This window comes from Oncorhynchus nerka, linkage group LG10, assembly GCF_034236695.1.
Source record: "Oncorhynchus nerka isolate Pitt River linkage group LG10, Oner_Uvic_2.0, whole genome shotgun sequence".
Lineage (NCBI taxonomy): Eukaryota > Metazoa > Chordata > Actinopteri > Salmoniformes > Salmonidae > Oncorhynchus > Oncorhynchus nerka.
In genome coordinates, this window is record NC_088405.1 from 40,601,590 (window position 1) to 40,617,092 (window position 15,503).

General features: G+C 41.9%; 1 protein-coding gene across 1 annotated transcript; it reads right to left on the reverse strand.

The window, feature by feature from the left end:
* Positions 1 to 1,132: 1,132 nt before the first annotated feature.
* Positions 1,133 to 13,605, reverse strand: LOC115106759 (uncharacterized). Its single transcript, XM_065023308.1, has 8 exons — positions 13,462 to 13,605; positions 8,754 to 8,912; positions 8,354 to 8,521; positions 5,601 to 5,652; positions 5,189 to 5,378; positions 5,037 to 5,073; positions 4,513 to 4,757; positions 1,133 to 4,316 (listed from the first exon to the last, which is right to left on the reverse strand). The coding sequence occupies exons 1-8, from the start codon at positions 13,603 to 13,605 to the stop codon at positions 1,133 to 1,135; spliced, it is 4,179 nt and encodes a 1,392-aa protein (XP_064879380.1).
* Positions 13,606 to 15,503: the final 1,898 nt, after the last annotated feature.

The window sequence follows — 15,503 nt, forward strand, 5'->3', positions numbered from 1 at the left end:
TAGCCTCATTGCATTCAGTTAGTAGTTCCCTCGTTAATGATTTGACCAGGGCATCGTCAAATGCATAATCCGTTGACTTCATTGCAACCTGGAGCATCTTCTCTGACCCGAATTCTTGAAGAAGCCCCATGTAGACAGCCTTGAAAATCTTTTTGATTTTCAGATTCTGGGGGTAGGCTTGAGTTGGTTCAAGGCCTGAGGTGCCACAGAACTCAGACAGAATCCTCTTTGTGAGAACTCTTGATGTTTCACCAATGTCAGAGGATTCCAGTAATGTGATAGGGGTGATCATTGACAGCAATCTAACAATCAGTAAAAGTACCAAAGAGGTGTAGTCATTGCTAGTGGAGTCAAATGATGCATGTGTATCAGACTCCATGGCTGATGGAGTTGATGGATCCACAGAGACACTAGACATCTCCAGATCTTTGTTGTCCATCTTGGATTCCACCTCTCCTAAAACTTGAATATCCACAGTTCCACCGTTGTGTGTGCTGCTGCCAGACAGAGAGGGTCTAGGCAATGATTTGGAACTAGACTGACGGCTAGTGGTCATGAGAGCCGGTCTGTCAGAGTCAAGTGTTCCAGCATCAGTTGGGGACAACCCATTGATTATGTTCATCAACTCTGATAATTCTTCTGATGAATTGGAGGCCACAGAACAGGTATCCATGACCTGATTGACCATTATATTGGTAAAAAGGCTCTTTGTGTCACAGAAAACCTGTGAGGAACTAATGGAGATGGAAGAAGAGCTCGGCATAAGCCGACTTGTTTCCTGCAGAGAACCATCAGAGATGATAGTTTGGCAGAAATCGGATCCTTGTGATGGTGGAGGAAGCCAGAAGACAATGCTGTAGCAGACGTTTTATTGACTCCGTAGTAAAGGAGTACACAAGGTCAGATGGAAACTCCCTGGATTCTTCAGAAGCATTCAATCCTGTCTTCAGCTTCAAAAGAATAGAGTCAGACACGCTCTTGCCAGCTGGCACAAAAAGAGCCCGGGGGGTGTTGTGACTTTTTATGAGCTCATAAACTTTGTCAGAGAGCTCATGTGAGAAGTTCTGAAGACCGTCCCTGGGGCTGAGTCTCGCAAGTCTTCTTGTAAAAGAAGTGACATCATCTGCAGTGGCTATGTGTTCTGTATCTTCTCTTGAATGACCTCCATAACAGTGTCAACTATGGCAGAGATGGTTTGCCTTGTGTAATTTGTTGACCCTTGTGAATGAGTTGAGGAGTCACTCATATCAATGACCGAATTCCTAATGATAGGACAATAGATTTCAACAGGCCAGTCATTGGGGACTGGAGTGCCTGGAAGAGAATTTGTAAAATCACTCTGAGACCCTCTGGTCATGGCAGAGGTGATGGACAGGGAGGACTTTGAGGAGGATGGCCGGTGTATCTCGTGTCCATCAGTTCTCACCATGTCAACATCCTCCAACATGGAGCGCACAATGGAACGAGTCAAGAGGCCTTTCTCTGAAGTGCTCATCCTCTCTGACATAGACACTCTCCTCTGGATTGTCATCAGAGTCTGACTAATTAAGGCTTTGGAATAATTTACCATGCTTGTCTGGCTGCCTTCATGTTCACTGTAAGTCATTTGTGTAGAAGTAGCTGTTCTGCATATGGATTCGGCATGTTTGGGGGCCTCAACCACATTGTCTAGGAGGACCGGTTGTTGCTGGGCAAAAAAATCCTTGACCTTGGTGAACACATTGTTGAACAGGTTAACAGTGCCTGGCCAAATGATCTTTCCTTTCACATTGGCCCCGTTGTGAACACTGATAGGAAGGGTTGAAGCTGACAGGGATCTCTCTAACTGGCCAGACACTGAAGCATCAGACATTTTAGTCATCTGGGTGAAGCTATTAAGGTCTTTAGTGATGCTTATGACGATGTTGGATGCTGCAGAATTGGTGTGCAGAGAAGAGGTGAACAAAGGTGGAGTTCCACTCTTCTGAAGGATTTTGACATCTCTATCATCACCATCATTACTGGACTCTGCACAAATGTCTGCACTTCTACCATCAAGGCTGGTATTTACAATGCCAATTAACCCTGATTGAAGGATCCCACCAGCCATATGTGAGGCTTTAGTTTGAAACTCCTCAGTACATAGTTTGTCAAAGGCTGTGGATTTAAGACTTCTAGAGGATGCCTCCTCCTCATCATTGTTGATCTCACCATGCAAATTGTCCTGTGTATTGACAGCATAGTCATCAACAGATAAATATGATTTGGAGGCGGCAAGGACGTCAATCTGAGAAACAACGGCATCCAAAAGCTTGGACAGGTCTTCTGTATCTCCTTTTAGGCTAGAGAAACATTCCTCCATGGATTCCTCAGAGTGATACACAGTGAGGATTTGACTAATGACCTCCTTAGTACAGGCTTGAAGGTCCGCTTGGATTTCAAGAGAATCACTATTACAAGTCACCTGAGAATCTAAACTTTCACTAGGAGCCTGTTTGAGAGTCTCATCATGTATTGGTGTAACACCATCGATGACCTTTACATTGTCTTGGCAGGGAATGAGAAACCGCCTCAGCATTTCTCGAAATCTATGATATATAATACGAGCAGCAGAAAGGGTGCTCACTTTTGAAATTTGGAAATTTTCAGATTCATGTGCCTGCATGGACTGAACAACAGTCTCCACATCTGTTACAAAAGTGTCCAGCAATTTAGATGCTTCAGAGTCTCCCAGTAAGCTGTTTGTAAAGGGGTTGATAGATCTCAGAGCTTCACTCACTGCCTTTCTAGCCTTTGTCTGGAAAGACACACTGGAGAGTTTCTTCATATTTATAACTGGAAGATTCTGGGTAGATTCACTGTTGGTGGTGCTGTCCTGCAGACCAAGTGGAAAAGTGAGATGGGAGAGACATTGTTCACTGTCTAACAACTCAGATGGTGAGGGGGAACAAGAACTGGTGAAATCATTCAAGTCAGACATGATGCCATCCACAAATAGAATGGCCTCCAGAGACTCTTCAGAATCACACTCTCCAACAGAAGATGAGAACTTCTCCATCACCTCAGTCTTATACAAGACTAGAACCTGGCTGGCAATCGCTTTTGTGGTGTCAAGGAGGACTTGGTCTTGCAAATACTTTTTGAGAGCCAAGAGAGGTTTTGGGGTCTCACTTTGTCCTTTTTGTTTATTCATAGATGAGGGGGTTATTAAAAGTGGTTTACAAGAAATGGAGTCCGATGTGTCAGCCTCACCATTACTGGAATGATCGAAGTCCAGGCAAAAAGTTGGAACCATTGTGAAAGAATCTTTTGTGCTCTTCACAAATGTACTTGCGAGATCCCCTTTTTTTGGACAGGTAAGAATCCTCTTCAGCATATTTTTCATGTCGTAGTAACAGCCAACAGTGTAAGACCAGATCTTACTCTGATGGTTTTCAAGAAGGATCTGCTCACTCTGTGCAGGAGAGCAGGATGCCCTGATAAACTGGGTAAGATTGTCCATGTCTGAAACAAAGGTACTTACCAACTCAGAGGCCTCAGGGTCAATCATAAGGTCTCTGATCTCACCTATCCTAGGAGTTGGACTAGATGATGTAGTGCCAGAACAACATGATGTACAACCCCTGAATCTTTTAACAATCTCCCGGATCGATTCAGTGGCCTTGGTCTGAACCTCCTCAGTGAGTAGTCTGTTCATACTTTGTGTTGACAGACGAAGACTAGATTTGGCACCTTTGATATTGAGGTTGCTCTCTCCTTGTTTTAGCATCTCCTCTGGACTTTTACAAGCTTCAAGCATCTTCATATGGTCAGCAACAACACAAAGCAGTTCCCTCTTGTCGGGATCATTTTCCTCCTTATTGCTGAAGTTCAAAACAGTGCCACTGAGGGCTGTCATGACCTGTCCTGTTAAATGTGTCATATCCACCTCAACACCATCCTCTCTGAGAACAACACTCTGCTCAACACTCTTCCCATTAATATACATCTGAAGTATGTTGGAAACGCCAGACACCATCTCCTCAACAACCTTGGTTCTGGAGACACCACCACTGGCAAAAATGACAGGGGACATTTGGCCAGAGATGGGAGTTTGGATGGCCACAGAGATTATGGAATTGACCTTCTTTGACACTTCTCCAACAATAACCCGGGATAGACTTTGAGTGTCTACCTGTCCCTCTCTTTGGATACAGAGGACATTGTTCAGCGACTCTTTGAAGGAATCCTGGACACCAGTGAGGAGACTGTCCTCAGTGATCCCAAAAAAGTCCCTGAGTGGCTCAGATGATATAGACTCACGATCTCCCTGAGTATTTGGCAACACTGTCTGAGACCTTTGAGAATACAAAGCAAACAATACAGCATTCCATATTCAATAGTAGACACTGAAGTCACATTAATGCATAATTCAATAATCAGTTAAACTGGTCATTAAGATTAAACTGTTATACAGATAACAAAACATATTTTCAAAAAATGGGTTTTGAATAGTTAGGTGAAACCGGTTTCTTTAGGAATGACTGAACATACCCATTACGAGAGGAGCTTGATTTGGCCGTGCAAGACCTTGAGGATTTGCTGCTGCCTCTCTTGTGAACCTTCAGGTTTGTGCTAGAGGATCTCTCTGATTCTGTCAGAGACTTGCCGGATACTGGAGACACATGGCTGTATATCCGTACAAAACGGAAAATTGCAGGGATGATGACCTCCAGGATGGCCTCAGATACAAACCGCACAATCTCCAGGCACATCTCTGCAAGCAATGCCCTCATCACCTGTAGGACCGAAACAGTGTAGGTAGATTACTCATAGCCAGGCTCTGAAACCAAGCTCCTCGAAGAGATACCAACAATCTCACATATGTTCATGAGAATCATGAAAGTGGCATACATTGGAAAGCATGAAAAGCAGTAGGCTACTAAAAAGCTCTTTGAATGTAACTGTTTGTCATAATGTGGATGATACTGTAGATAGATAAAAGGTTTGTATCTAATTTTCTTGAAACATCTATTAATATATCTATGAATCATTGTCAGGGTTATTAAGGGACTTACAGGGTCCATCCTGCCAATGTTTAACTGCCTCCATTGCCTATAGGAGATAATTAGATGTTTTTAGCACCAAAAAGCACACCAACACACATACAATTTATAAAATCCTCCATATGACATTGCATTCAAATACTACAATAGAAGTTTGGACATACTCCTCAGTAAGTTTTTCCAGAAACCGGATGATAATCGGGTTGAAAGCATCCGGATCGATTGGCGGGAGGTCAAGAGCCCTGGTCTGACAGGCCCTGGAGACACACTCACTTAGGATCTTTTCATTAGATTGTCCCTGGTGAGATGTCCCCTGAACTGTCATCCCAGAAGATTCCACAGATGTAGAGGGACCTGTGTCCAAAGCAGCATTCACCAAGGTAAAGAAGTCAGAAAACATGTAACCTTCTAAGGCAAGTATGTATTAGCCACCTTTGTGTACTTTGTGAAGTTAAGTACCCAAGAAAGTATAACATGTGCACTCTGCTATTAGTCCTCTGCTCAATAGATGTCCATACTAAATTACATTTACATTTACAGGATTACATTCAGTGAAATTAGAGTTTAATTTATGACCTGCATCTGTATCAGTGATCTGCTCCACTTTGTTTCTCTTGGTCCTCTTGGTCTAAAAAGACAATAGTCAATGATATACACGTAGATACTGTATGAAGCCATTCCAATGCAGCCCTTTGAGTAGAGCAAGGGTAAGACTGATTGTAGGGCTGTCCCCGACCCCAAACAATCTTTGTAGACCGAGAGTCATCCTGTTCTAATGTTAAAATGTATTTTTCCATATCAGACACACCCTATGTATTTGAATACAATCACCTACATAGGCACTGAGCTTGTCTGATGCTTTAAGCACACTGTTTGATTAAATAATTAAGACACACAAATGACTCAAGAAAGAGCCCGATGGTGACACTGTATTATTACAGCATAGCAAAGATTAAAAACAGCCGAATCTGTGAAATTGCTTAATTCAACATTTTGCCGGTGCATGAGGCTTGGTGCTCACAGAATCAGTAGTCTATTAAACAAATACTCAAACAGGCAACAGAAGCTATATCTGTCTTACTCCTGTATATATGTATACAGTACCAGTCAAAAGTTTGGACACACCTTCTCATTCAAGGCTTTTCTTTATTTGTACTATTTTCTACATTGTAGAATAGTAGTGAAGACATCACAACTATGAAATAACACATATGGAATCATGTAGGTACCAAAAAGTGTTAAACAAATCAAAATATATTTTATATTTGAGATTCTTCAAAGTAGCCATCCTTTGCCTTGATGGCATTTTTGCACACTCTTGGCATTCTCTCAACCAGCTTCACCTGGAATGCTTTTCCAACAGTCTTGAAGGAGTTCCCACATATGCTAAGAACTTATTGGCTGCTTTTCCTTCACTCTGAGGTCCAATTCATCCCAAAACATCTAAATTGGGTTGAGGTTGGGTGATTGTGGATGTCAGGTCATCTGATGCAGCCCTCCATCACTCTCCTTCTTGGTCAAATAGCCCTTACACAGCCTGGAGATGTGTTGGGTAATTGTCCTGTTTAAAAACAAATGATAGTCCCACTAAACGCAAACCTGATGGGATGGCGTATCACTGCAGAATACTATGGTAGCCATGCTGGTTAAGTGTGCCTTGAATTCTAAATAAATCACAGACAGTGTCACCAGCAAAGCACCCCCACACCATCACACCTCCTCCATGCTTCATGGTGGGAACCACACATGCGGAGATCATCTGTACACCTACTCTCACAAAGACATTTTTTGGAATTTGGACTCATCAGACCAAAGGACAGATTTCCACCAGTCTAATGTCCATTGCTCGTGTTTCTTGGCCCAAGCAAGTCTCTTCTTATTATTGGTGTCCTTTAGTAGTGCTTTCTTTGCAGCAATTTGACCATGAAGGCCTGATTCACACAGTCTCCTCTGAACAGTTGACGTTGAGATGTGTCTGTGACTTGAACTCTGTGAAGCATTTATTTGGGCTGCAATGTGAGGTGCAGTTAACTCTAATGAACTTATCCTCTGCAGCCGAGTTAACTCTGGGTCTTCCTTTCCTGTGGCGGTCCTCATGAGAGCCAGTTTCATCATAGCGCTTGATGGTTTTTGCAACTTGATGGTGTTTGCACTTGATGAAACGTTCAAAGTTCTTGAAATTTTCCGGATTGACTGACCTTCATGTCTTAAAGTAATGACGGACTGTTGTTTCTCTTTGCTGTTCTTGCCATCATATGGACTTGGTCTTTTACCAAATAGGGCTATCTTCTGTATACCAACCCTACCTTGTCACAACACAACTGATTGGCTCAAATGCATTAAGAAGGAAAGAAATGCCTTTACTTAATTTTTAACAAGGCACACATGTTAATTTATGAAATGCATTCCAGGTGACTACCTCATGAAGCTGGTTGAGAGAATGCCAAGAGTGTGCAAAGCTGTCATCAAGGCAAAGGGTGACTACTTTGAAGAATCTCAAATGTAAAATAGATTTAGATTTGTTTAACACTTTTTTGATACCTACGTGATTCCATATGTGTTATTTCATAGTTTTGATGTCTTCACTATTATTCTACAATGTAGAAAATAGTAAAAATAAAGAAAACCCTTTTGACTGGTAATATATATATGGATGATTTACAAAGCCAAGCACATTTAACAATTAGGCTTTGATTATAGACCTAATTTAGTTGGGTTTTCCTCTCTCCTCAATTTTATTAGACAATTAGGCTAAGGCAAGGGCTGTTTCCCCGTCTCTGCTGCTGCCTCTCTTCAGCATTGTTCTCAATCCCAATATGCTGGTTAACTTTGCTATTATGCACATAGCAACATAGGAAAGGGCGGCAATTCTACGGAGCACTGAAGATTATGTTTCAGAACCACGGACAGCAACCGTATCCAATGCAGGAGAAAGCGCATTTGTTATAAAATAATATTTGATTTATTAGTGTTGCACCATTATTGTTACATAATATAACCATATACAATTTCAGTATCACGTCTTAGCGTGATGGACTGTGCCATCCCTGTGGCCTTGGCAATGGATTAGTCAACTGAGACAGGCGCGAATCAGACAGGTGTCCATGTGCACCATGAAGAAAAAAAAAAAAACTTAAGAAATCCCAGTCAACCAACAGCCATTTGACCAAACTGTCGACCAAATGGGGTCAGCCCTAGATTTACTATTAGGAGATAAAAGGGTATTGCATGGGCAATTTACCTTCTTCAGAGCAACATGCTGTAGGGGCAGGTTATAGATATGAAAGATATCACAAATATCCACATCTCTGCTCAATCTATTCCCTTACCTTGACTTTATTTCTCTTCACGGCATCCTGCTCCATCTGAGGCAGGGGATCCTTCTTCACCTTATCCTCATCTTCATCACTCTGATTATCAAATAAATCTCTCTCGGCTGCATCAGTATCAGTGCTCTGTTCAACTGTGGACCTGTTGGCACTGGTCCTCCTCTTGGTCTAAAAAGACAATACAGTCAATGACATACTGTATGTTGCCGTTGCTATACAGGCCTTTGAGAAGAGCTACAGTAAACAATTGGTGATTGAATATTAAGAGATGGAAGTCTGTTGTAAGGACAAATTACCCTCCAACCTCACAACAACATGTTATATGGCATATTGGACAGGTTTAAAGTGTGGACAGGTAAGACCCCAGATTTCCCTTTCTCTCCTCAGTCTATTCTCTCACCTTAACTTTTCTCCTTGTCACAGCCTTCAGCTCGATCTGAGGCAGGGGATCCTTCACTTCACTATCTTCTGGATAGTTTAAACCCAGGATATCATTCTTCATTTTCTGGACTTGACCTTCCAAACTTTGATGATCACCTGGATCATCTTCGTTTAAACTCTGGAAGAAATTAGACCATTCTTTAAATGCTCATTGATATGGACAATAAATATACCACAGCTAAGAGCTGTTCTTACACATGACACAACGCACAGTTATTATAAACTGGTTACCAACTTAATTAGAAAAGTACAAACAAATGTTTCGTCATACCCGTGGTATATCCATACCCGTGGTATACGCTCTGATATACCACAGCTTTCAGCCAATCAGCATTCAGGACTCAAAACACCCAGTTTATAATGGCCAATATATACATTTTTTTTACAGAACAGGTTTTCGCTATAAATACACATAGATCCTACTGCCTGATATCAAGATTCGTAATTAATGCGTTATGGAGTCACCTATTATTATTATAATTTCGGTAGAATTATGATAAATAGCCTACTGCTGTTATCTTTGCAAGGATCATATTTCAAATCAAATCAATTTATATATCCCTTCGTACATCAGCTGATATCTCAAAGTGCTGTACAGAAACCCAGCCTAAAACCCCAAACAGCAAGCAATGCAGGTGTAGAAGCACGGTTTGATGTATAGGTTATTATAATGCATACATTTTTTTTTACAATATTAAAAATGATAATATTAGCGCCACATTAACGTTAGCCCACACCTCCACCCAGATGCCACTACTTGCGGCTCCCCTATCGGCATGTCCTGTAAACCCTGTGGCATAAAAAAAAGACGGTGCAGCGGTTCCTGCACCACTGCATGGGGCTTCTCTGTTAGCAATTCATAGGCTTACCTTATTATCCTCCATGGTTAAAGTCTATGGCTGGAGCCTATGTTCCCATCATGTAAAACTTTACCAAGTGATTACCAAAGAGATAAACTATCGCATTATATACGGTAACTCAGCCAACGTCATAATGTGAATGCAATTTTACGCAATAAAACAACTTCAGGGATGATCTGTCAATCAATGCAATCAGCGACGCAATACTGGATCCCCATACCACTAAAAAGACCACTCGAAACAATAAATACTGGTGTATTAGCTACGTTTCCGTTTTTTTGTACAATAATGTGATAAGACAACAAATAAATAAGTAAACAACAGCCGACACCAATGATGAGCAATACATAACATTGTAAATAAGAATGTGTTCTTGACTGACCTGCCTCGTTAAATAAGGTTAAATCATTTAATAAAATTAAAATAACAAATCAAATGCAGTAATTTGAGAAGAACGCTTGAGGGCGACTACGAACCAGTTTTGAATAAACGAGGACAGAAGCATTACATGTGTTGTTGGGTCAGAGGCGAAGGGTCAAAGTTGAAATGAAAAAAGATGGTGGCGCACGCAGAAATACGCGTGGTTCACGGTGGTGGCAGCAAAATAAACTTCAGAGACAGTTATTAAAAATGACATGAGCTAAACGTGAATTAACAAGTATGGCATGGATGCAAACTGTAGCCCTGGCTAGCTACTGTGGCTAGCACGTTAGCTAACGTGTTACTGTATAGCTACAACAAGTATTCTAATCTTGAGAGAAACGTAACGTTGGCTATTGTTGTCTGTAGCTCAGTTGGTACAGCATGGCGCTTGCAATGCAATACTTATGGGTTCGATTCCCGGGAGCACCCATACATAAAATGTGTACGTGCATGGCCATTGCTTCGTCCCACAACAAAATATTGTTTATACAGACGACTCGTTGCAGGAGCTTCTGTACGTAGCCTTGCGTCCTTGATCAACCAACTCAAACTAAAATAACGTCTCCACTTAACAGCGGCATATTCAGTATCTCTAGGAACAATACTTTGCGGGACGAAGCAAGCATGATCGTCGCTTATACACAGAACGTGCAGTGGTGGAAAAAGTACCCAATTGTCATACTTGACTGAGTCATTTTCTATTAAGGTATCTTTACTTTTACTCAAGTTAAAGTCACTCAGTAAAATACTAGAGTCTAAAAGTATTTGGTTTTAAATATACTTAAGTATCAAACATGTAATTGGATCAAATATACTTATAAACCTATATATTATTTCAAATTCCTTATATTAATAAGCAAACCAGACGGCATCATATTCTTTTTTTTCTTCTTTTATTTATGGATAGCCATGGGCTCCAACACTGACATCATTTACAAATTAAGCAGATATAGATTAGAATGTTAGATTAGAACATTATGCAAGGTTATTGTCCATTGTGCCAATGAAGCTGTTCTTATGCTACACCCTCGGGAGTGTGGTGTCAGGAAAATAACCTCACTCTCAACGTCAACAAAACAAAGGAGATGATTGTGGACTTCAGGAAACAGCAGAGGGAGCACCCCCCCTAATTCACATCAACAGGACAGTAGTGGAGAAGTGGAACGTTTTAAGTTCCTCAGCGTACACATCACGGACAAATTGAAATGGTCCACCCACACAGACCGCATGGTGAAGAAGGCACAACAGCGCCTCTTCAACCTCAGGAGGCTGAAGAAATTTGGCTTGTCGCCAAAAATGGTCACAAACCTTTACAGATGCACAATTGAGAGCATCCTGTCAGGCTGTATCATCGCCTGATACAGCAACTGCACAACGTATCACCGGGGAAAAACTACCTGCCCTCCAGGACACTTACACCACCCGATGTCACAGGAAGGCAAAAAACACCATCAAGGACAACAACCACCCGAGCCACTGCCTGTTCACCCTGCTATCATCCAGAAGGCGAGGTCAATACAGCTGCATCAAAGCTGGGACCGAGAGACTGAAAAACAGCTTCTATCTCAAGGCCATCAGACTGTTAACCAGCCATCACTAACATTGAGTGGCTGCTGCCAACATACTGACTCAATCTCTAGCCACTTTAATAATTACAAATATGATGTAATAAATGCATCACTAGTCACTTTAAACAATGCCACTTTATATAATGTTTGCATACCTTATATTACTCATATGTATATACTGTACTCTATACCATCTACTGCATCTTGCCTATGCCGTTTGGCCATCGCTCATCCATATATTTATATGTACATATTCTTATTCATTCCTTTACACTTGTGTGTATGAGGTAGTTGTGAAATTGTTAGATTACTTGTTAGATATTACTGCACGGTCGGAACTAGAAGCACAAGCATTTCGCTACACTCGCATTAACATCTGCTAACCATGTGTATGTGATTTGATTGAATGTTTTCCCCATAAAACCTACCACTGCTTTGATTTCTAATTTGATCATTATTGGTTTATGCTGTGTTAAAATTTGTGTTTAAGCAATAAACAAATTTAAAAAAGAAAAACTCCTGGTTGTAAACTGACTGCAGTAGCTATGTTTTTGGTATCGCTCATGTCATACTGCGTGTCATTCCTCAACTGTCTGGATTTTACATTCATTTTGGACCTCCACAAAACTGACACACTAAATCAACAAACTGTTTTTGTACATATTCAAGTAGCGATTCATAACATACAAATACAATCAGTACATGGCTTTCCATTAATTTCTTAAACTCATTGGAAATGAAATGGAATTCAACTATGCTATAATCCCACTGAATCATGAATAAGCCTCATTCAGATGATTTTATATGGTCCTTTACACACCAGCTCCGTGGGAAAATTGGATCCTGGCCAAAGGCACAAGTTCATTCAAAAAGTGTGAGACATCTAGGATGAGTTTTTGACAATATTAATGTCAACTGCCATATGTTGATGTACATGTCCAACTGGTTTCCTCCTATTTTCAGACTACTGATGCCAGACTAGTGTTTTATCATGTGGCCACAGATACTCCCCTATTCTGTCAGTGGTTCCAGATCTACAACAGACAACTGTGTGCGAATAGCATACAGTATTGAGCAACAGAGAAGTAAAATTCCATTGTTATGAGAAAATCATAATAATTTTTTTAAGTGTCTTGTGCCGTCCCAAACAAAGTACAATAAAATGAAATTGAAATGAAAGCTAAAGGGCATATGCAGTAGGGTTGATAAAGGTCAAGATAAGTTTGACTGGGACTAATGGAAGCGTAGGATGTTTGGTAACATTTGGCATCCTAAACTTGTTTACATGTGACAAAGTAGGCTACAGGACCATATAGTGCTTCTCCCCAAGTGGTGGCCCATCATGTCTTTAGGAGCTACAGTCTTTTTCATTTTTTCCAACCAGGCATTAACCAAGACATATAGCTAGAATGTTATGGAGTGATATTAGTGCCTGAATTTCAGATTCAACATCATATCGCTCCATAGACTCTAGTGTGCCTGGTATGGCCAAAGATTACTACAATATATTGTAAAGCTTGAGACAATTGAGACATGGATTGTGTATTTGTGCCATTCAGAGGGTGAATAGGCATACAAAATATTTACGTGCCTTTCAACGGGGCATGGTAGTAGGTGCCAGGGGTATCAGTTTGTGTCAAGAACTGCAAAGCTGCTGGGTTGTTTACGCTCAACAGTTTCCCGTGTGTATCAAGAATGGTCCACCACTCAAAAGACATACAGCCAACTTGACACAACTGTGGGAGCCATTGTAGTCAACATGGGCCATCATCACTGTGAATGTGTTGTACACTCAGTCCATTAATAGTATTGGTACCGCGTTCTTGCCAAAACCTGTAATGCTGGAGCAGCCTGCGAGGCAGGGAGATGTGTAGGTGATGCCGTTGTCTGAACACACAGGGTCCCACTCCCCAGCCAAGCAGGAGCAGTCTCTGTTTACACTCTGCCAACAGGCTGCCATCGTACACCAGGGGACCTGGGGGACAGAGAAAATGGCTGGTAATAATGATGTTTAAATAATTGTTGCTGAAATATCATTGACATACGCACAGAGACAAAACAGCCAGGAATCCTGGCTCAGTAACAACCGTACTGAATATTCCCACAAGAGGGAGGCCCAGCACAAGCCCATGTGTGTTTTGGTCTAACTCTCCCTGATATTTCACTGATCAAAACTTTTGTTTTTATCAACCCACCAACCAACCAATCAGATGTCATATTTACCCGTTGTAGGACACGGTCAGACCAGCCACCTGAACGTTGTCACACTTAGTGCCAGACTGCAGAGGGAGGAGGAGGTAGGCCATGAAGGAGATGACGAAAGACATCTGGGCTCCAGACACAACGCCAAGCTTATACCTCTTCATCAGTAGACCTCCCAAGAATATCCCCACCGCACCCACAGGTAGGTTCAACTCACCTGGAAAAGTTATACTCACACATCTTTAGTGCTACCAGTGTGCTGGAGTTTAATTTCCACTCATGTTCAACAAACCTACAGGGGATGGGAGAGAACAAAAAATATGTATTTGTATTTAATGCCATTCAACATCAGTACTGACAGGATGGAACATTTCAGTAGGAACATGTCCAGGTTTCTATGGATTCGTTGAGACAGGCAGCCCATTTCAGCCATTATTTTTGAGTAATTGGTATTTTGACCAATCAGATATGCTCTGAAAAAGAGCTGATATGAAAATATCTAATGTGATTGGTCAAAAGACCAATTAGTAGAAAAAATATCATAATTGGGCTGCATGTCCAATCACATCCCTTGTCTCTCTGTCTCTGACCCAAACTTCAGTCCTTGCATCGATTACAGAGGGCTGAAAAGGATTAGGATCAAGAATCGTTACCCCCTACCCGATGTCCGCCGCCTTTGAGTTGGCCCTAGGAGTCCAATTCTTCACCAAACTGGACCTCCGCAACGCTTAAAATCTGGATAGAATCAGGGAGATGAGAGGAAAATGTCCTTTAACACCCCTAGTGGTCACTGAGTATTTAGTCATGACCTTTGGAATATCAAACTCACCGGCAGTCTTTCAGGCATTGATCAATGACTCTCTTAGGGATATGTTGAACCGGTTCGTCTTTGTTCACCTCGACGACATCCTGATCTTCTCCAAAAACCCCTCCGGAACACTTACGGCCCTGTCCCATCTCACTCAAGCAGGTTTTTGCAGGAATCCCGAGGCTGACAGGGCATTCATAGAGATCAAGGGACGTTTAACCTCCGAACCCATCCTCATTTATCCTGATCCTACTCGCCCCTTTGTGGTAGAGGTGGACGCCTTGGACACCGGAGCTGGTGCGGTACTTTCACAGCGGAACGAAGAGGACAAGAAACTGCACCCATGCACATTTCTCTCCAAGCGGGTCTCACCAGCGGAAGGCAACTACGATGTAGGCAACTGGGAGCTTTTGGCAGTTAAGTGGGCCCTTGAGGGGTGGAGACACTGGTTGGAACCACTGCTTCATCTTCTGGTCTCGTCTCTGCACATGGGTCCAACCTTACCACGTCACAGTTATAGCATCTCTTAATCCCTTCTCTTAACATGTATGGCCCCAAAACATAACCAAGCAGCTGACCAATTACGCAAGACTTTAGTTATAAGGTAACTGAGATTAATCGACAACTGGATACATTTCTTTATTTCTAAAGTGAAACTATCCTCCACATTGGAGTATCTCTACAAGTACAAGTTTAACCAGTATTTCAGTTGTTTTACCGTCCCATGAAGAAGTGTGGCAGGCGTGTGAGGAAGGATCCTACAGCCATGAGGAAACAGCCCATAGCAATGAACCTGGGCCGGTGCAGCTTCCCCCCAAAATGGCTGACCACAGCCAGGAACAGCAGGT

Bases quoted from the DNA above. Each gene is read 5' to 3' on its own strand.
- LOC115106759 (XM_065023308.1), bottom strand. From the start codon at position 13,605: ATGGCAGCCTGTTGGCAGAGTGTAAACAGAGACTGCTCCTGCTTGGCT. The intron at 5,074-5,188 runs GTATGTCCAAAC...TATCTCCTATAG, and splicing joins CTGGAAAAACTTACTGAGGA to GCAATGGAGGCAGTTAAACA. The intron at 4,758-5,036 runs GTAAGTCCCTTA...TCGGTCCTACAG, and splicing joins ACATTGGCAGGATGGACCCT to GTGATGAGGGCATTGCTTGC.